The sequence below is a fragment of the Triticum aestivum genome, chromosome 7A (assembly GCF_018294505.1).
Source record: "Triticum aestivum cultivar Chinese Spring chromosome 7A, IWGSC CS RefSeq v2.1, whole genome shotgun sequence".
Taxonomy (NCBI): Eukaryota; Viridiplantae; Streptophyta; class Magnoliopsida; order Poales; family Poaceae; genus Triticum; species Triticum aestivum.
In genome coordinates, this window is record NC_057812.1 from 34867572 (window position 1) to 34889919 (window position 22348).

The 22348-nt window shown below is 41.4% G+C and overlaps 1 protein-coding gene across 1 annotated transcript; it reads right to left on the reverse strand.

The window, feature by feature from the left end:
• Window positions 1–19665: 19665 nt before the first annotated feature.
• LOC123151560 (probable serine/threonine-protein kinase PBL5) lies at window positions 19666–22146 on the reverse strand. Its single transcript, XM_044571248.1, has 4 exons — window positions 21896–22146; window positions 21399–21477; window positions 20753–20801; window positions 19666–19783 (listed from the first exon to the last, which is right to left on the reverse strand). The coding sequence occupies exons 1-4, from the start codon at window positions 22039–22041 to the stop codon at window positions 19734–19736; spliced, it is 324 nt and encodes a 107-aa protein (XP_044427183.1). The 5' UTR covers window positions 22042–22146; the 3' UTR covers window positions 19666–19733.
• Window positions 22147–22348: the final 202 nt, after the last annotated feature.

A 22348-nucleotide genomic window follows, 5' to 3' on the forward strand; every position in this document is an offset into this window, starting at 1 on the left:
TGTCACCCCCGTCGATGACACTCCCGGCATTGCGCCACTACCTCTAACGTCGCGCCTATCTCAAGCACCACCACGTCTGACACCACATCATCTCTCCCCGGTGAGCTCCTGCCTCTCTTGTCATATTTGTTGTGTGTTTGTAGCTGCTAACTTGAAATATCTGGTCGGATATTATTGCTTGTTGTTTTTAACTTATTAGTTTTGGTTTATTAGAGTAGTATACACAATTCTATATCCCAAACATGCATTGTATGTAGCAAGAACATGTGTTATTATAGTATTATACATGTTTCTACGTGCAGAACATTCCTTGTAACAAGCAAGAACATGTCTAGCCACTTTATACTGAAAAGATGAAGTAATGATGAAAAATGGGGATTTTATCGCCTTGTAACTCTTCTATGTGAAACTACCATCCTACGTGAGTGGTTGGCAGATGGAGTGCCCTCCAACCCGACGCCCCATAACCTCTAGATATGGAGGCTTGCGGGTTGGATATAGAGAGACGTCCATAAACTATGGTGACTTGGGACAGAATGAGACCGTACAGCCAAAATTGCCATATCGGCGGATATTATGTTGGTCGGCCTAATATGGCGACTCTGCTAGAGTTGCTCTAACACAATTCCCTATTTTTTCCACTCACAGGTTTTTCGTCCATCAGTATTATCCATCAATGGTTACTTTTACGCCTCCCAATGATTGAACGGGTCTTTTGCCTACTAATTGTGCTTCTTTTAGGAGAAAAACAATTCTACTGACATTGTCCTGTATGTACCTATCATTTATATCTCTCTATGAAAACAAACTAAAGGAATAGGGGATTGATACAAATACCTAAATGAATGAATAATGACGGTATTACTACCTTGTTGTTCTTGATTGGTCAAGTGTAGCTCCACAACCGGTCATATAGACAAACCTAGACATCGCAGCTATCTCCACCTACAACGACAACCAGAATGGGAAAACTCATAGTACCTAGAGTTACATCTTTAAAGCCTAGTAGCAAAATAGACACTAAATGGAATGAACATGGGGTCCTTTACAACATCAAGCATATGCACTATGCGTCCATGCAATGAATCTTCTTCGAGGCCGATTCACATCATATGGATAAAAATATGCGTAAGATAATGCTCATTGCAGTCGTCTGGGCCAAAGGGATCAAAATGCTCACGTGGACATGCCTTCAAGCTGTAAAATAACTTACGGTGCCTTCCAAGCCTAGACAACTCATCATACACAAACCTATACCTACTCTTTGAACATGTGTATTGTATCTATTTCTCGACGCTTTAGGAATTTGATTTGATAGTGCTGGAAATGACCTATATTTATATATTAGGCATTGTTGGAGTAAACTTAGAGTTTTGATTCATTTATTCGCTTCTATGAGTGTGGGCTTCTTCAATTCTAGAATATGTTTGGTAATCTCTTCTATAATGTTTTCATTGGCTATATTCAGAATTATCTTTGAACCACACCATTAGGATTTTGTGTTGTATAGCTCATTTTGCCCATCGAAATGCGACACCACTGCCATCTCCCTACTACTGGGCCACAACTTGCCTACCTTGAGTTCCTACCATGAAATAGGACGGCAAGATAGACTAAGACTGGTATCTATTTAGACAACATTAGACCGATGTTGATCGGCAATCCAGTGATTAGTTTTTTTATACATGAAGCAATATTAGTACAATCTCATGGTCTGGTAGTATAAAAATGAGACCTTCTATTCAACACTCATTTCTATTCTGAATTAGCCAACAAAATTTACTAGAGATTTTTATGGCATGTATGTCCTTCCCTTCCATCCAACACCTCTCTCACTCATGAGCCTTTCATCCACTTTCTTGCCTTCGAAAACATTGGCTTGGGTGACTAAAATACCAGACACACAGGAAAGAAAATGAGGTGAAGGGGGACGTGCATCAATGTTTTGGTGCATGTGCTTAGAAAATATCACCACTTACTGATTTTTGTTTCTAATAGCAACTAAATGTCAGAGGTAAGTTTGCATCAGTCGGTGATTAGATGGGTCTCCTGTCTCCCAACAACGCCTCTGCTCAAGAGCAAAAAAACAATTCATACAACTGACACTGGTATTTCTACCTGCCAGTAGCAAATATTTGCAGAAACAAAGAAGACTTAACAATACAATATTAGGTTGTAAGAAAATTTGCACAACTCTATAAGTGAATGACTACATGCGAGCACTGATGCACTTAAGTTGTTGTTTGCCAAGTGAAGCATCGCCAATAGTTATGTTGACAATCTAGCTCCAACAACAATGGCAACGATAACAATTGTTGTACCTATAGTTACATCTTAATGCCTAGCAGAAAATTAGCTGCATTATGGAAGGAACTAGGGATCCTTAAACGTTCTAGCATATGGACTCCATGTTAGTAGATTGGGTTCTCTTGGGCTGATTCACATAATAAGGATCCAAAATATAGATACGGTGACAGTTCCTGTTGTGTCGAGAATGGCTAAGGGATCAAATTTATCACATCGGCCACCCTCATTGTCAGGAAATAATTTCCCATGCCTTCCAAGCCTATACAACTCATTCATATAGTACAATCTGATCTCTGCTCTTTGAACATATGTAATGCTATAGAAATTGGTACCAAGAGTATTGTAAGGGGCCTATATTTATATCTTCGACCTTGTTGGAGCAAAAGTAGTGTGTCAACGCATTTATTAGCTTATGTGTGAGTGCAGACTTCTTCAATTCTAGCACATGTGTGGTAATATCTTCTATTTTACTCCCTCCGTTCCAAATTACTCGTCGCAGAAATGGATGTATCTAGAACTAAAATACATCTAGATACATCCATACCTATGACAAGTAATTCGGAACGGAGGGAGTATTTTTATTTTCTATATTCACATTTATGTTGCAAACATATCATTGTCGCATCATAGGCTCACGTGATTTGTATACGATTGCATGCATGGCAACCACACATGTTTCATCTATTGGGCACATTATTACTAGCCATTTTTCACCTAAGCCTGCAAACAGACCACTCTAGGTGAATTTTTTGGCTTCCTTATGATGTGGGATGCCTGGAATGAGTTGGGGGGATAGGGCCTAGCGGGGTTACTACACCCACACATGTTTCATCTATTGGACCATGGAAGTTTTATTTATTTTTGTCCATGTCAAATTTTATTGCTTGCACATAGCAATTATTATTGTACATACCATGGTAAATTCTTTTGGTACATCATCTTTGGTTAATTCAAATTTATTCTTCATATGATGGAAAATTTATTTAATAAACCATGGTAATTTATTTTTTATAACATTGCAAAATAGTCAAATTTTCCTCATCAATTTTTATTTTAATGTGAATTTTCCACAACTTTTCTTCATTTTGTTTCCATTAATTTTATATGGAAAACATTTTTCTAATAAATTGGATATGTGATGACCAAAAGCAAATTTCAAAATTTGCCATGATCTAGAGAAACAACTCCCCCATAGTTGTCATGTGACTATTACAATTTTTGTAATTTATATCATGACGATTTTTCATGCTAGTCTTGATTTTGGTTTTATTTTGTACATGTATTGTTTTGCTCTGCAGCATGGCTGATTTATTCTTTCCTTATAAAGGAAATTTTGTTATGATCTACAACATGGAATCTTTTTTGTGTTTTTTCTCTTTTCTTGACAAATTTACAACATAAAGCATGCCATTTTTTTAGTCGAATCTGCCAGCGTAATACGAGCCTGGCCCATGTCCATCTTTGCAGGCATTGTGTACGTTTTTTTTAGGCAAGCAGGCATTGTGTACGTGATGACATAAAGGTTGGCAGGGAGGGCTTTCCAGTAGCGAACGAAAACGGTTGCAGGGTGAGGATTTTCGAGCGAACCAATCGTTGGATCCAGTGTGGCTTCCCTAGGAACGACAACCAGATATTCACATCCTTCAATGAAGCCTCAAAACAAATAAACAACAATGAACTATAACTCCCCTAAAAAACAACAACAAGCAATAACAAAGCCTTTAGTTCCAAACAATTTGGGATAGGCAAGCTTCAATGAAGCCCCAGCCTCTAAAAAATCATAAGGTGAGCGTGTTTTAAAAGGCCACGGTTATGATGACTATGTTACAGTCAGAACGAAAATTTTGAAATAGTCAGTGACAATCTAACGCGAGGAATTCACTGAAATATATGTGATGTATGTGAAGGCTAAAAATATCATTAACTTTGTGTTTGCTGTGTTGCAGCTAGCTGCGACCGTTCAGATGCGAAGAGTTCAAGAGCGCGATGGCCACAACAAGTATGAGTTTGCAGAAGAGCAAATGGGACGAGCTGTGGAAAAGGAACGGTGAATTGAGTACGAACTCACAGAAAGTTTGGTGTGGATATCAGACAGTTTAGTGGCTTGCAAATCTCCTCAGGTTCGTTCATCAGCCGTCTAGTGTTTCCATTGGTTTACTGGAGCTTGCAATGGAAAGCGAAACAGGAAGGGAGCATATGACCAGTCGAAGCTAGGTAGCTGCATATCATGCCGTCGCCGTGTACTGGGTTTGACGTTTACACCACAGACGGCGGCACCGTACGGTGCCATGCGCATGTGCGGTCGTCCAGAGCGAGCTGTGGATATTAATCGGTGCTCCATGAAATGTGTCGCGGCAACAAACATGTCAAGAACGCATCAGCAAAGATCAATGCAGGCTTATTAGGATCCTACTTAACTTCAGTGTTTATTAGGTGAGCCATTACTCCCCCTCTCTTTATACCCTGTGGGCGGGCCACTCATGCGTGCACCACTGAGGGCATCTCCAATATTTTGTATGTTAGCTTGTTGGTAAAATATGTCATGTCATCAACTAACACCTTAACATAAAACAAGTTCAATGGGTTGTATCTAGTTTGCCCAATAGGATGTGAGATAATAAATAAGGTGCCCTCTCATGCTACATTAAAGCTTGTGCAAGGGGTGTTGGTTTATGTACATACAACCTTCCTCTTTTCCCTTATTTATTTTATGACACATCATTAAAAAAATTATGTGGCAAAATCTACCAACAATTATCTTACAACCATTGAAGATGTCCTGACTGGTGTGTAGGCCTAGTGGTGATTTGCCTCCGAATGTTCTCTCCTGCCTAACACATGCTCTGCTTTTTCACTCGGGAAATGGAGTTCACATAGTTCAGCAACCGTTGGAACTGCAATATTGTACTGCACTCGTTGCATTATCATAATATATGGTTCCTCGGAAATAGGGTCATAGTGGGGAGTAACTTACACTAGTGTCATGCATATGACACTAGTCTAAGTTACTATCTTTATAGTGCAAAGTAATATAATAGTAGTGTCATAGATGGCTTCATTTATTAGCTTGTAGACTCATTTTATATTGGGAAGCGCTATGTTACAGTATACAACTGTTACGGTGATTGGCGATTTTATGAGCCGTCTATCCACCCTGATCTGACGGTGAGAAAATAGGAGTTACAAGGAGTTACAAAACTAAAATTACCGCAAATTATATGTAGCGGTGGGACCATTACAATATTTTAGTGGGACGGTTGTTTTTTTCAAGGGTAAATTCGTCACACAATAACCCGCGGTGCCCACATCGAACTCACGTATCTACCTAGCCAGCCGCGCCGCCGCGGGGATTATGGATCGCCGCCGCATGGCTCAGCCATGGCCACGTCGCCGCCGTCCGCCCCCGCCATGGCCGGCCTAGCGCCGCCGTCCATGTGCGCCATGACCGGCCCAGCGCCCCTGTCCACCTCCTCCATGGCTGCAATGGCGCCGCTGTCCACCTCCCGCATGTCCGCCTCAGCGCCGCCGCCTGCTTCCACGGTTCCACCGTGCTCACCCCACTGTCGTTGTTTACCTTGACCATGGCCCCCAACAGCTCTTCCCATCACCAATCCATCCCCCTATCTTACCATTCCCATCGCTGGCAAGGTCCGCCATAAGAGGCGGCGGACATGAATCCCCAAGATCAAGATCCAAGAGGACTAGGATGATTGCAGTGTCAGAGAAGAATTTGTAACAATCTACAATAAGGTAAACCCCCTCTTCCAATTAGCATAAAAGCTTCAAGTTCTCCCCTTTGTTCTTCAATTAGCATATTCTCTGGATGGTCTGCAGCTTCGAGTAGAAAGTAGAAACACATCAATGAGGTCTTGTTTCATTATGATAACAGAACACATAATCTGTAGAAGTAGGATGCAATATTTTCATTTGCTGAGTTGATGAATAAGCTTTAGTTCATCTTATACCAGAATGGCATGAATCATGATACTGATGTGCTTCCATGGCAAAAATAATTCTACAGCACTAGAAACTCCACATATGTGTACTACATAACAGGAATAGCCCAGATAACAGGAGATACAAGAGGAATATTACAAGTGTTGAAAATTATCAGTAACTAGTAGGCGATTAGTTACTGTTAATTTTTGTAGAGTTTATATCACTAAATTCACAATTGCAGATCTAGCATAAAGATGGTTAGTATAAGAAGTAAAATCACTATTAGTTACTGTTCATGTACTCAAAATGTAAAAGAAATTACCACTAGAATTATCCGAAGAAAAATAATCTAAATCAAAAGGAAATGGTTGAGACTCCAAGGAAATAAGTGGTTAAAAGACAAGGAAATCATGTAGGTCGTAATCATGTATACCTATTTGTCTATCGTGGATTGCAACCAACCTGAACTTTCTGCATTGCAGTGTCATGCCCAACTAAATTCCACACCAAGCTAGCTTGAACTATCTCGATAGCTTGAATTGCAGAAGCAGTAGCAGTAGTGGTCAGTACTGAAGTTGATCTACTAGGATTATTTTATTGTTATGTCTTAAAATTTCTGGTGCCTCTCGCTTCATAAGAAAAGATTAAATCTTTCAGATATTACATTTTTATTTGGAAGCAACAAAATCATAGATTACAAAAATGAAGTGTAATCAACCTTTTCTTCTCAGCTAGTAGTTGAATGTAGCAGTATGGGAGTTAGTAATTGGATTATGTAGTTCACCTACCAGCAAGCACTCTTACATTTAGTTCGGTCACATTCTTTTGAATACTGGTAATTGAATGATACAGGACCGTGCTAATACAGACACGAAGGTATGTTCTTTTATTTACTTATTATTATTTTACCATTATGTCATCGACATATAAACAAAAACCATTTTATAACCGCAGCAGGATGAGCAGGCACAATACCATTATCAAGAAATTTGACTTGTACATTGTAAAATATTATCCATTCTCGGATGATAGTGGTGATGCCATGAATGAACATGTTGGTTATAATGCCAAGTTACTACATATTATATAAAACAAATGGCTACATCATTTCTATGTTGATCTAACTACCATTCTATGCTTTTGGACAGGGTATGTACGAACAAAATAGAAATTCATGTGAGTTCAGGGATAGGGGCGAGGGGGGCTCGGACGAAGATGGGTCATCGCCAAGAAAGAAGAAACAAGCATTTAACAATCCCAGGGAGGCATTGACTTTTGGCAGCAATGGCGATCTTCTTTAGTAGCCTTTTACTTTTTGTTAATGTTTATTAAGCTTGGGAGCTGATCTGTTGCTCCAAACAGTGTTTATAATTTATCTCCAACCAATAAACACTTCATTCAAGACATAATTGTGAGACTATTTTTACAAGAATATGCTTCCAACTTCAAAGTTTTGTTCAATTTTCAGATGATGGTTCGTTTGATGCCCACACACTAAATAGTGGCTTGTACTAATTTTCATCATTTCAACATTTTCAACATAAGGAATTCTACGGGCATGTGTTTCCTCACATATATCTACCACCTTCTCATTGCAATATCTTCCATGGTTTGGTTTTTATTTTTATAACATTGGAAATAAAAGAAATATCATAGCCAAAATTTCTTAATTTTATGACATTATGATAAAAATTTAGCTCATTTGGCGGCCCCCTTCTCCCTTGCGGGGCGCTAGGAAGCTTCGAGCCCGAGCCAGAGTGCCTTTGAGTTTTTGCACTCAAGGCGCCTGGCATTGGACTCCTTCGTGGTTAGCGAATGTCGCGTGACCTCGCGGAGGAGTGCCTTCTCCGGGTCGACAAGGACCGAGCGTGCACACTGGCAGGAAGAGTTGGGCTCCACCATGGCCGCGGCCCGTTGCCGCGCATGTTGGGCTGCCTTCGCCTCCAAATATGGCATGTGCATCCCCACGGGAGCCAAGAGCACGAGCACCCAGTGCTGCTTGGGCGGTGCTGGCAACGAAGGGGAAGGGGAGATGGCCGCCCTGCTCTAGGATCTGGAGCGGCGCAGAGCGGGACGGGCGAACACTGCCTGCATTGCATCAGTGTGACCCGGAGGAGCCGGCGGCGAATGAGATGGACCTCGAGCTCCCGCCGGTGTCCAACCGCTAACGCTAGATGGTATTGTAGAGCAGGAGCTTCTCGTCGTCGGACACGTCGCTGCTAGAACCGGCGTCCTGCTTCACGAGGTCATCCAAGTCCATGGGATCGGTTTCGCTGCCGGAGTCGTGGCTAGACCTGGCCATGGTGAAGGAGCCGGAGAGATTGGGAGAGGAAGTGGAGAAGAAATGAGGGGAGCGGAGAGGGCGAGAGGACTGAGAGTGACTATGGTTCGTCCGAGTGGGTGGGGTTTTTATGGTGACGACAGTGGGAGCATGGTGGGCCAGAGTGGGCCGGTTCAACATGGCGATGGTGCGCGGGCGCGTCTAGGCCGGATGTGGAGACTGCCGATCAGTCCAAGCATTTGGGCCGGTTTTAAGCAGCGTAGTTGGATGCAGTTTTTGCGACCAAGCAGTGACCTGGCAGCCCACCCAGACTTGTGGGCGGGTATGGTGTCCAGATGCTCCAAGACACGAATAAGGAAGTCAGAGTTGTGTCTCAGGGAGCAAAAGAGCAAAAAAGGAAGTGAGTTTTGAGAGTGCTAGCGCATACGGAGCACTTTAATGCTACCCGTCTGTCTGGAAAATTACATATTCTGAATCTAACAAGTTCATGGATACATGGCGGAGTTAGAATAACTGTAACAAGTTCTCCAAAGGAATTACTAGTACACAATTAACTGTGACGCAGGGGTGAGGACAGTGCCTGTCAGGCGAGACAGACGTAGACGACGGTGCTGTCTGGCGATCCGGCGAGGCCATATGTAGACGATGGGTGGATGGAGACCATGTACCAGAGTAAGCATGAGTCAAACATGTGATCAGAACCACAAAGCTGGGCCTGGAGCAGTCCTCATCACAATTACGAAATGGTTTTGTTCGTTCTCATCATCTTCAAGGAATTGCAGACGAGCACATGGGTTCACACTTTGGGAGCTTTTACATCCTCTCCTATTCCACATCAGTCTTCCAATTTGCCGATGCAGAAATCCTCAATGATGTCGAAGACTCATGTGCCATGCTGCAGGCTGAAATTGCGTCAACTTAGTATAGTTATGTGAAATATAGTTCTTAGTACAATGACATGCGAGCTTCACGTGCTCCTTAAAAGTACAATGGAATAGAAATACAAGTAGGAAAAATCAGATCTAGCTCTCCATGTCAAAACTAGCCAATAAGAAACATCCACATAAGTGTTGTTATTTAAACTAAAATTTTCTCCTTTGAACAATCCATCAGCTAGAACTATAAATTTACTAATGCAAATATGTATTGTCTTGTTTTGGATAACAACATCATGTACCAAGATATCATGGATATGGACCAGTAAATTTTTTCAGAGGACAAACACACACAGTTTCAGTGATAACAGAAAATAAAATACATGGGCACTAAATTACGAATATGAATCAAGTGATTTGAGTCGAAATTATGGATGAGAATAAGGCTCGGGAAATTGGCAGCACACCTTTTCCTTAAGCTGGTTGGAAGCTACATGTTCAAGTTTCACCAAGGTTGATTAACTTGAATTGTGGATATGCGAAAACATAATTAGAACTGTCGTTTCTAATCAGTATGGGGCAAATGACAACGCTTAAATATAACAGTTATATCAGAATACATATTACAATTCATAAAGTATAAGGTCCCAAATTCAAAACCAGGCATACCTGAGCAAATGACAGGATATGTGACAGTACCACTTCCAATATCTGATCCAGTTCATCCTACTACTGCAAGAACAAGTTCTCTGAGTGCAACATCCCCCACAACCCCATAAGTGTCATGGACGAACTGAAACAATAGCTCTTCAACCTACCAAACAATAAGACCTCACAGGCGATGCAGCGCATGCCGATAATAACTTTCACACCACACCACCAACGAAAGCACCCCAAGGACTAGGTGATTATGCTAAGTAGATGTTTCCATGATCTAGAGAAGTCATAAGCTTGCTCTCAGTATACTTATTTGATTTTCAGTAATAAAGCAAGCTAGATTTCAGATTTGGACTCTCACAGCTACTCTAATCAGGTGCTGAAATCAATATATCTGGACTAAAGAGGATTACATTTTATCAAACATCCCCCAGCGCATAAACCATACATCTTCATCATATCGCAAGGGAGAGCTTAATTGTGAGCACAACCCAATACATGAGTATTCTTTTTTACCTTGGAAAAGACATGAGTATGCTAATCACCACAGTAAGCATGAACATAATATGTTCAGATTTGTGAACAGGCAAAAAAAAAAACCAGAGTTGTAGTACTAGAGCGTATCGGCAAATGTATTCCTCTGAACTAACGGCTGGTTGGGCGTTGTTGAGTGGCAATCACACCATGGGACTGCCATCGCGCAAACATGAGGATCAGAAGAGCTAGTACAACACGCATGCAGTTACCTGTAGTGGGAGGGAAGGTCGCCGGCGGCGCTGACTCAGGCAGTAGGGTATCCGACGTACGGTGGAGAGAGATCCTCTGTCCATGGCGGCGTGTTGAGGGCGGTGGGGCAGCCGAGGCTTCGGCGCGCCGCGATGTACGACCTGCAGTACTGCCGGCCGGCCGGAACATTGACGGCAGGAGCGACACCAAGATATGGGATTGCTGCTTCTCGCTTGGATCGGGTCCGTCGCGCGGGGATGATCCGAACGGCGCACCGCCTGGCCATCTACGAGCGGGATGTGCGGCGGCGGCTATGCGAGGAGAATTGGATCGTGGAGATGGCCTCTGAACGTGCCGTAAGGAACGGAAACGAACGAGAGATTCGGTTACTATTATACCCTTTTACAGAAAAAATAATTCTTTAAATGATTTTTCGAGATCCAATGGCTAGAAAAAATCAGAGTTGGAGTTACATGAAATTACAAATCGTAACTCTACAATCACCGTAAAAGAGCTCGTTACAGTAATATATTATGCTACTACTTCTCATTAACTACTTGCCACATAATCAAAAATTTCTTAAAATGCGTTATGTTACTATCTAAGTTACTCCCACTATGACTAGCCTTAGGGCATTTCTAATCGATCCTAAAAAGTAGAGGAGGATAAAGGCGAGTAACCTTAGTTTTAGGATCGATCCTAAAAAGTAGAGGATGAGGACGATGGTGACCACGCCCATGCACAGGATGCGCACGCCGTCGCCGACCATCACGCACAGGAGCACGGGGTAGCTGGGCTCCTGGAACGCGTCCCCGGCCACCCGGCGATGTCATCCGCGTGCGGCGGCACCTCGCTGCCGAGCTCCTCGTACTGCGCGAGGTCGCGCCACACGGTGCACAGCAGGATGACGAGTGCGATGGCCGCGAGGAACACCACGACCACGATGGAGTTGAGGATGAAGAACCAGAACACCTATCTCGAGGTACCGTCCCAGCGCGACGGCCACTCTACGGCGCTCTCCACATGGGCCAACTCGTACGAGAAGGCTAGCGGCCTGTTGCCTGCACGCGCATGCCCACCACAGAAGGGCATCAAGACCTCGTACATTGGCCGTGGCGCCGGCGTGCCAGCGGCAGTGCGCAACGACGGTGTACCCATCACCACGGCCTCGGCCCCTGGAGCCTGGATATAACCCGACAAGCTCGGACGCGTCAGCGGTGGCCATGAAGGCCTCCACCCTGGCGGTGTCGTTCTTCTGCTTGTTGACAAGAACTGTGAGCTTGAGGTGGTTATATGCGTACTGCCTCAGCTTCCGTATGCCGGCAAGGTTATCGGCGAGGCCGGTGGTCGCCATCGTCGACAAAGGAGTTTCACGTGAGTCACCGGCCGGCCACAAGAAGGCCTTTGCTTGAAAAAGTAATATCCTCGGACGCCTCCAAACGGAGTATATTTAGGGATTGGTTAGGTGCTGGAGGATAAATTATCTTCCTCTATATGTTTCAGGGGATTGGTTAGGTGCGACATAAGGGAGTAAAATAGAAATTATACTCCACGAATCTTAGGATAAGCCATCGGTTAGGAACACCCATAGTAGTTATACTACGGCTACATCAATCAACAGCTCTCCTTTTCTTTTTGTGCTCTGTAGCCACTGACCACATACATGCATACACCATCAACATCATGGGCATGCGTACTAAGAATGGCCAAATGCGTACTAGCAGGATGGTAGTGAGTTAGCAAGAGCAACTCTAGCAGATGCGTTATATCGCCATCGCCCTCGACATTTCCGGCCGTTTTACAGTTTTCAGCCTTCTTTGGGCACGAACAGGTGCCGTATAATGCTCCCGGCCTGTAAAAAAATATACAGGCGGCCCGCCCCCTTCATCGCTATATCTACGGGGTGGAGGCGTTTTAGGTTCCTGTCCTGCATATTCTCCTCCCCCTTTGCCCCAATCCGTTCCCCTCCGTCGTCTCTTTTCGTTTCTCCAGATAGCAATTCGAAGCATTTTTTGCCCTCTCAAGTAGATCCATGGCCGGAGGTGCTTGGGGACATGGGGGCCGTCGCGGGTCGCGGTCGTGCAAGCGCGCCCGGCATGACGCAGAGGCCTGCAGCTCCAGGAGGGCCGGCGTCGAGCCGTGGCGCTCCAAGCAGACACGCGAACGTGGCCGACTCTTCCGCAACAACAGCCAGGGCGCGTGGGATTGCTTCTTCGATCTCGACGAGGCGCTTTTCCCACACACGAAGAGGTGTCGGGAGGTGGACGAGGAGCTCCTGGCCGCGCAGAACGCGGTGGCGTCGTCGAACGGCGGAAAAGGAAGAGCACACATACGCCCATGCACGCTGGAGGTCGGCCGAGGCATTTAACTCGGCGTCAAGAACTGATTGGCTGGCCATCCCTAGGTTTAAACCAGTTCGATCTATGTTTTCATGCTACTAGCAAACATATGCCCATGCGTTGCAACGGCAGAAATGAGTGCATGCTTTTAGCAATAAGTTCGACTGAAACCCCTCCACATGTTCATATTATATATTTTACCATAGCGGCTGAATCATGTAGTAGCTTATCCTCCTTCCAGCCTTCATTGGCCATGGTCCTGATGACCACCTGATAGCAATGTGTCCGACGTGGTATATTTCAATGGGATTATCTCGACCACGACACACACACCTGTCATTGAACCATACCATTGCAAGTGAATGTCAAATAATTTGAAAACTAATATCGTCAAGCTTGATCTAACGTCTGCGCTTCCTGAGCTACGGCCTACATCATCCCTCATACACCCACTCACTTTTAAATTGTATATATTTTATTTTAAATGCACCAGCATTCTTTTTACAACACGTAAATATTTTTTAAATCACATGGACATTTTTTAAAGAGCATGAATATTTTTAAAATGATGAATATATTTTTAAGGACCTGGACACTTTTTAGAATGACATGAAATTTGTTTTTGAGAAAAGGGTGAACATTTCTTCAATTATATCAACATTATTTTAATACGTGAACACTTATCTTAAAACTGCACAAACGTTTTAAAATGCATGAAAGATTTTAAAAATTAGAGGACATCTTTCAAAAAGCACAAACATATTTTAATTGACACAAAAATTAAATTGTGTGTCACTTTGTTGGATGTGCGCACGGCCAAGTTTTTTGTTGATAGTTTAATTTGTTCTTTTAATTAATGAAACTACTTCGCATACGATACTTGGGAATCCGATTGCAGTACAATGCGAAATCCAACCCTAAGTTGAACACTTTTTAGAATGACATGAAATTTGTTTTTGAGAAAAGGGTGAGCATTTCTTAAATTATATCAACATTATTTTAATACGTGAACACCCATTTTAAAACTACCCGAACGTTTTAAAATACGTGAAAGATTTTAAAAATTAGATGATATCTTTCAAAAGGCATAAACACATTTTAATTGACACAAAAAATAAATTGTGTGTCACTTTCCATGTTGGATGTCCGCAAGGCCAAGTTTTTGTTGATAGTTTAATTCCTTCTTTTAATTAATGAAACTACTTCACATACGATACTTGGGCATCCGATTCCAGTACAGTGGGAAATCCAATCCTAAGTTGTGCTACACTTGAGGATGACTTGACATGTGGACGGTCTGATTGGCAGCGTCCTACAAAAATTGTACTGATGATGTTGTAAGTGTAGCATGATTTTTTGATTAAAAAGTGTGACACTTTCTAGATTTCAAAGGATCACGTTAGTTTTTTTCCCTTCCTGAGAGCAAGGCGCATGTCATCAATGGTTGTACGCCCGCCCACACGATTAATCATTCCTTTTAATTAGTATCCTCACCACACAATTAAGCCCACAATCCTTCCTTAATTAGTTATCCCTATTTATCACAATTTCAATCAATTAGCCAAATCCGATCCCACAATCTTTCCTTTAATTTACCTGAGACCGTATTATTTCCTTCTTTTAAGCCCACAATCCTTTCTTTAATTGGCTGATCCATTTAATTAGCTTGCCTCAATCACGAAGGTGATGTTCTGGGTCTGCTTGTTGATTTCCAGCGCATCCCGTATATTAACTGGTGCAAACTGATTTAAAAACTCGAGGTGGGATAATTTGACATCAAAAGTTTGTAGCTTAGTTGGTTCTTTGAGTTTGAGCCTTGGGGAGGTCACTGTGGTATAATTATTTCATGATGTCGCTATGTGTGGCCCATCGCACTCGGGTGGCTGCATGGCCCAGTATGGGTGTATGGGCTGGTTACGTGCAGGCGAGCGGAAAATTGGTCTTGATTTTGACTCCCCAGAGCAGCACTTGTATATATGTGTGGATTGACCAAAAAAATAGTACCACCTTGGATAGAAAAACAATCTCAAAAGCATAATATGGGTGAACGGATGAAAAAATTAGAGAAACACACCTTGCTTTATTAGTAGGTATAGATATAGATGTACTACCTCCGTTCCAAATTACTGGTCACAGAAATGGATGTATCTCTTATCTCTTATCTCTTATATTATGTCTTATCTCTTATCTCTTATCTCTTATCTCTTACTACTTACTAGTAGAGTGCCCGTGCGTTGCCACGGGCTCTTGAAATAGTTTGCAAGATTTACATGTTAAATTTCACACATACAAACAATATAACACAAACATAATTATTAAATAATTGAAGTCCAATTTTGCAATGTAAATTGATAACAAAAAGAAAGATTAACAACATGTGCATGTAACAAACTAAGCGATGTTCGACCTTAACATCTATTACAAAACTATCAATATCTAGATGATGCGTTTAAAAAAAATCACAATATCAGGAAAGTTGCCTTTAGCTTCATTCCCACGATGTTTTAGCAAGTATAATAAAAACTTATTTCTCAACTCATACCCATCTTGCACAAACATTATATGTAGTTGGTATGAAAATTTCATGCCAAAGGTCTTAAAACATGTAACGGACAATACTCAACCCGCAAATCGGCTTGACCAATTCTTTACCGTTCCACCAGAGCATAAAATTAAAAACAAAATAGCTAGACACATTCCTGCAATTTTTTAAATTGATAATATAAAGAATATGGTGATAACAAAAATAAATGTTTTTATTATGAATTCATTACCCATCTATACTCGTTGAAATACCAAACGGAAATAAATGTTGCCATTTAGATATATCAGAATTTCAACCAGGCAACTTTATTTCGAGTGCTTCTTTGAAATCCCTTGCAAAACTTTTTAATTTCAGTGCATGCCTTAAATTTTTATCCTCTAACGATCATGATGTTTGAATAGGTTACATAATATATAGACGACGTGCCTCTTTGTCGATGACGTATAAAATGTATCGGCCGATGGATGCATAGGGAAGATAAATCTACAAGTGGAGCTATTAGAAACAACAATAAACCATGATAACAATAGACAAAATACTTTACTTATCATGTTGCATGATGAGATGTCGTTGTCTATCCCAGGCCAGCTATCAAATAATGTTGGCAACGTTTGGATAGTTTCCTTGTCGCAAAACTTCCAACCTCGTGTTGACTCTAGCATAATGGACCTTGTGTCCCCCTCGCAACCGATTCTCTCACCGCAACCACCCCTCTCACTCATTCTCTCTGCCACGGCGTTGCTGCCACCATATCTCCCGATCGTGGCATGTCGCTGCCACCTTCCCATCCACGCTCACCATCCCCTCCCCTCCATCAATCGCTATGTCGCCCATCCCCTCCCCGGTTATATGTTTTGGTCAGATCTGATGAGCTGCGGTGAGCACATATATGTCACGGTGAGTAGCCGGATTCAGCGACGACATCAATATGGCCATCCCATGGCGATTTCTGGTGCCATGGGCTTCATACTATATGATTTCTACCTCGGGCGACCGTGTCATCGACCTGGCCCTCCCAGGTCGATTTTCGGTGCCGAGGGTGATCTCCAGGTAAATTGGTGTCTTGTGCAACCACGTTCTTGGCTCCTTGCCCCCGCTAGACGTTAACCGGATGGTCTTTCCCTGAATCCATCGCAAGTTAATTACCCATCCGTTGCTACAGAGCATACATATTTTTGTAGTTTAATATAAACCTTTAGGACACTCGTGCAAATAGGGTGGTGTTATCGACAATTCTTTGACCATTAAATAACTCTTCATCTTCTTTTCTTTTTCTTATTTCATCCACTATTTTCGTCTCTCCACCATCTATCCAAACTTGCCACCTCTGGCAGTTGTGCATGATGCAGTCAGCTCAAATTTCCTCTTACACCCCAATCACACACACATCAAAATTCAAACCCATCGGTCTGTGGTAGTGAACCCCTGGAGATAGCTGGACCTTCAACTTGTTATAGCTCATGTTGACTGATAATCACATATAAGTGCCTCACCTTGATACTTGATACCACAATAGTTGTGGTAGAAACTGGTTGTGCCATCCTAAACGGGTCAAGACAATACAAATGAAAAGAGTTTCACACATGGCATCTGCATAACAAGATGTCCATACATCCATCCATTTCATCGATCAAAAATAGTTTTGTAATCACTCATTTCATTTGTCAAGATAGGAGAACATATACCTACGAGCATGAACAACAATTTCATTGATACAAAAAGATTCCTAATCCTATATAGGTACATTATTCCCTGGGTATTCATCACATTACATTTGTCAGGACAGACCACTTGATAAAGTCTGAAACCAAATACCTGCCCGAGGAACAAGACAGATAGTAGAATAGGGAAGATGGACTCCATGGCCTCGATCGGGTGCGTTAAGGAGACCAAACTCATGCTGGTGATGACATTGCCCATCAGGTGTATTAAGGGCAAAGGCAGGATCTTTCTGTACTGCACAAAAGTGTAATTCATTTATTACAAATTTGCAGTACTTTAGAATGTCACATGAATCATGAATGTGTTACCGAAAAGGAAATATTTAAATCCCAACACTATCAGGTAAATTTTAAAAAGGGACGATTTTTCAGTCACTCATGTGAGGCCTTATCCCATTGTAGAAGCTAAAGCTTGTTTGAAAAAGGTAACCATGGACAAATATATGTAAGAAAAAAATTCATGCCAAGTTATTAAGATAAGCATCGACATGAGGTTGGGACCTTTTTTTTTGTTCCTAGGGGGCTCCCAGTTTTCTGCCGCGGCAGCCTGCAACCATGAACCATGTTAGCACGAAACATTCCGTCATGCTGAGTTAATGTAACAAGAGCACAACTGAAGCAAAGAAGATCAAAAGATGAAAAAATAGATCAGCATTATAGACAAAAAATTCCAGATGAATGAATAAAACAACTCTTTCTCCTAAATCTAACATAGAAGAGTATGCATGTCTAGCTACTAAAATTACTACACATGTAATGTACTCCCTCCGTTCCAAAATATAAGTCTTTTTAGAGATTCCACTACGGACTACATACGGAGCAAAATGAGTGAATGTACACTCTAAAGTATGTCTATATACATCCTATGTAGTTCGTAGTGGAATCTCTAAAAAGACTTATATTTAGGAACGGAGGGAGTAGTTTGTTTAAGATCCAATAAGCTCATAACCATGTTTAACACAATTTCTTTCAAACCCAACAAGGATTAAGGTTGTAATACTAAGAGAAAACGCCCAAAAAGCTACTCCCTCCGTTCCTAAATATTTGTCTTTCTAGATATTTCAACAAGTGACTACATACGGAGCGAAATGAGTGAATCTACACTCTAAAATATGTCTATATACATCCGTATGTGATAGTCCATTTGAGATCTCTAGAAAGACAAATATTTAGGAATGGAGGGAGTACATGATTTTCCTGATTGACATACTATATAGAGTTCTTTCAAGGTCTTTCATAAATGATTATGTTTAGTACAAAACCAACATAAGGAAAACTTACATTGTTCTATCCTTACCAATTGCCGCATTAATTAGTAAGAAAACTGAAACTTCTTTTGGCATCCCCAACAAAGTTGCTTTGCTCAAAGAACGAATTATCTGGTCCTAATTCTTTTGTCATCCAGAAGGAGGTTGCTCTGCTCACAAAAACAAACAAGAAGAAATGACCTTGTAAGAGTGCATGATAAAAAAAGTTGTGACATTAGAACATTGTCAATGACACATATAGGAGCAAGCTATATCACAAATTATTCTCATGAGCTAGTTAAGTTACCAACAATCATTTATTATTAACCTCAAGCACTACTTTAATTCAAAGAACGTAAAAGTGAGGAAAATCTGAACAAACATAACCATTTGGATTTTGGACACTGCTGAGATCAATATACAGATAGGTTGATGTTTTAAAAAGCCTATCAATGCTTTTGGAATAGTTATGGTCAGAATGGACCATTTGTTTTGAGATTTGACCAATACGCAGTATATTCTCATATGGCAACCTGTACATGAACACCAACCTGTTGAGATCAATTTTTTTGAAAACGTACTTGTTGAATAATATATAGCCTGTAATTGAAATATTGTATCTCGGTCTTTTGTCAGCAACATCTAAGATTTCATAAGCTTTGACAGTAAAAGACCAACAAGTGCAAGAATTGGAACATGGAAGAAGCTTACGTGGGCACGATGCCATCGGGTTGTATGCCAATATCGTGGTTGTAGAGCTCCCTCTATCTCCCTTGCCAAGCTCTCCCTCCGACCAGTAGTAGAACAACTGCTCATGCTGCTTTTGAATACTCCTTCCACGCTGCCGCAGATCAGTTGGCGGCGTAGGCCAACTCTCGCTTGTATCATCACGTTGAACACAATATGCGCCTATGTTCACTTTCCTTGTGGGTGCTAATATAGAAGCGCTAGGATATCCATCCTGCTCGATTGACGGTTGAGCCATCGATTCCCAGCATAGGGGGTGCATTGACGCGAGCTATAAATATCACCGAGTGCCTAGGTATCTCTTGCCGTGTTGGATGGATCGCTGCTACGCCGGCAAATTATATTAGCATCAGGTACCGTCTGCGTTGAAACAGATCTGCGCTTGGGTGTTTCTTTTTACTGTATTTTATAAAAAAATTAGTTCTCTTAAGCGCGTGTATAAGAGTCTTGCATTGAAGATGTCCTAAAAAGCGCATGTCTTCCAGTTTGGTGATTCCAGAGAGTATAAGACATTCAAAAGGAGTCGAAGGAGCATAAATGAATAATGTAGGTGCAAGAACAGAAACAGGTATACATTTTTTTATATGCATTATAAACTCAATAGAGGAAGAGAAGTGCAGAAACATCCTCTTATGCTTTTGCCAGTTGGACCTTTCTTGCCTATCGAGAAAACAAGATAACACTTGGTTCAAAAATCAAGAGAAATGACCGTCCAGAGTTACTTGACACTGAAATGGATGTATCTAGATGTGCATTTCAGCACCAAGTAATTCTGGACGGAGGGAGTATATGATTATTTTAGTTCTCAAGAAATAATTGGACTAAAAGGAGAAAACAGAGGAATATAAAAGGTATGAGACTTGGAAAGGATGTCTAGAAACTAATTGGAGGCACACTGTTATCAACACGTATGAAAGAACACTCTTCAAGTTACAAAAGGAACTTCCTTTGATGTCCTAAGCTAATTCAGTCTCGACTGTATGCATTGTTATTATCTTATAGTACAAAATAAAATAAAAACTAATAATACCTCCATATGTTTATACTACATGGAAGATAATTATTAGAGAAAAACGACCAATAAAGCATGACTGAAGTTTAAAATTTGCATCCCTAAAAAGTAATCATTGTACCAAAGGATTTGATCTGTGAGCATTTTCCTTTTTCCCAAGCAACAACATTTAACTTTTCAGGAGAAGGGTATATACAATATTTACTAAACTGAATGCTTTCCACCTGTTTCTAAAAGGAATGGATCCTTCATCTAGTCCTTTGCTATGTTCTACAAATTCTTTAAAGAGTACACCTAAACTGCGGCAAATAATGCAATGCCTAGAGGTAAATCTATCAATTTTGGCACATACGTACTTGCATGGTGTTCTCCTCCTCTATCAACATTTGTCCGTCCAATTTGTGCCTACATGAACAATCGACTTCAGTTAAGAACATTGTACAAAAGTAGGCACATTAGTATATTGGAAGTAGTAAGGAATAAACACTAAAACATAGTTCCTGATATCAGCTATTAAAGCAGGAGCATAATTTTCACACCAAGTAAGTCCCTACAATAAACACACATCAAAAGATAAGAGAAATTTCAGGGACATGAAACAAAATAAATCTGAATGAATCCATTTATATGATTTATATGTAAGAACAATGTGTGGCTGTTGTATTAGAAGATGTCCTTTGAAAGATTTATTCATAGGAAGGCAGCAGGATTTGTATTGATCCTTATATATTGTCCAAATTTCTATATTGGATCGAACCCAACAGAAATTGCACACATTTAGCTTGTAGTGCAGATTTACAGAAATTAACTGTGAGCGACATTCTCTAATAATTAATCGTACATTCCGATTTCCAACTAACCCATGATCACAGAAGCAGAAGCAAACAACTCATTTCCTTCACAATAGAAAGCCAATTTGATCACAGAAGGCAATCGTTAACTGACTTATCCATGTGTGTGTATATTAAAGTTTACAACGCAATATCTATTCAGCAGTAGAACCTTGATTTTATTTTCTTGTATGTGCAAAGTTGAACCGCTAGTGGCCTCACCTCTGAGCCCATGCCCCACCTTTGAAAGCCTGTATCCTGCAATCAAATGAGAGAGGATTGACAAAGGGGAATTGAAAGTGAACAAAAAGAAAAGCAAATTCTTGAAGTGAACTCTTTCCTAGAACTGAGAAAGGAGAACCATAGATGATTCTTCTATGACCCATTTCTTTTCCCCTTTGATTTCCCAAATCCACACGAACAACTTTCTAGAACACACACCAGTAGTGTGAAGGTTTACCACACAAACACAACTACTACCATAACACATGCATCATGAAGAAAAGCCAATGCATTTCAATAGGGATGCTTAGTTATAACATGTTAAGAGCAGAGATAGATACATATTAACTGCATTGCAGAGATGAACTGGACCAAACAGAGAGCAAGTTGAGATGAAGTATTCCAAAGAGATGGCTCTCTAGGTTGCCGAAGGGCATGTACTCGTACAATAGCAGGCGCTTGTCCCCCTGCGCACAGAAGCCGACCAGGCTGACGAAGTTAGGCTGGCTGAGCACCGTCAGCATCAGCACCTCCACCAGGAACTCCTTCCTCCCCTGCACGCTCTCCGGAGCCTGCTGCTTCATTGCCGCCATCTGTGCATCGGAAGCGCCTTGTGAGAAGAAGAAAAATAATCATATTGTGATGATGATATAATACATATATCATGTATAGTCCAGACTCCAGACCAAAGAATGATCAGAAAAATCAACATGGTAGTTGGATTTGTGAAACATCTGCGACAGAAGAGATTAACAATAGACTCCAGAACCACATCATTCCCGAGGAATTAAGATCCATCCGGAAATTTTAATGAAATGGTCAAATTGAATCACAACGGATGGTATAAATTTGATTGTGTCCCTGACTCCCTGTCATAATTCCGAATCCTACACAATGTGA

What these genes read in the sequence shown, in the direction of transcription:
- LOC123151560 (XM_044571248.1), bottom strand. Translation starts at nt 22,041, where the DNA reads ATGGCGGCAATGAAGCAGCAGGCTCCGGAGAGCGTGCAGGGGAGGAAG. An exon ending in GGGGACAAGCGCCTGCTATT is followed by an intron (nt 21,478 to 21,895) that starts GTACGAGTACAT and finishes TGCAGGATACAG; the next exon opens with GCTTTCAAAGGTGGGGCATG. An exon ending in TACAAGAAAATAAAATCAAG is followed by an intron (nt 20,802 to 21,398) that starts GTTCTACTGCTG and finishes TTGTTCATGTAG; the next exon opens with GCACAAATTGGACGGACAAA.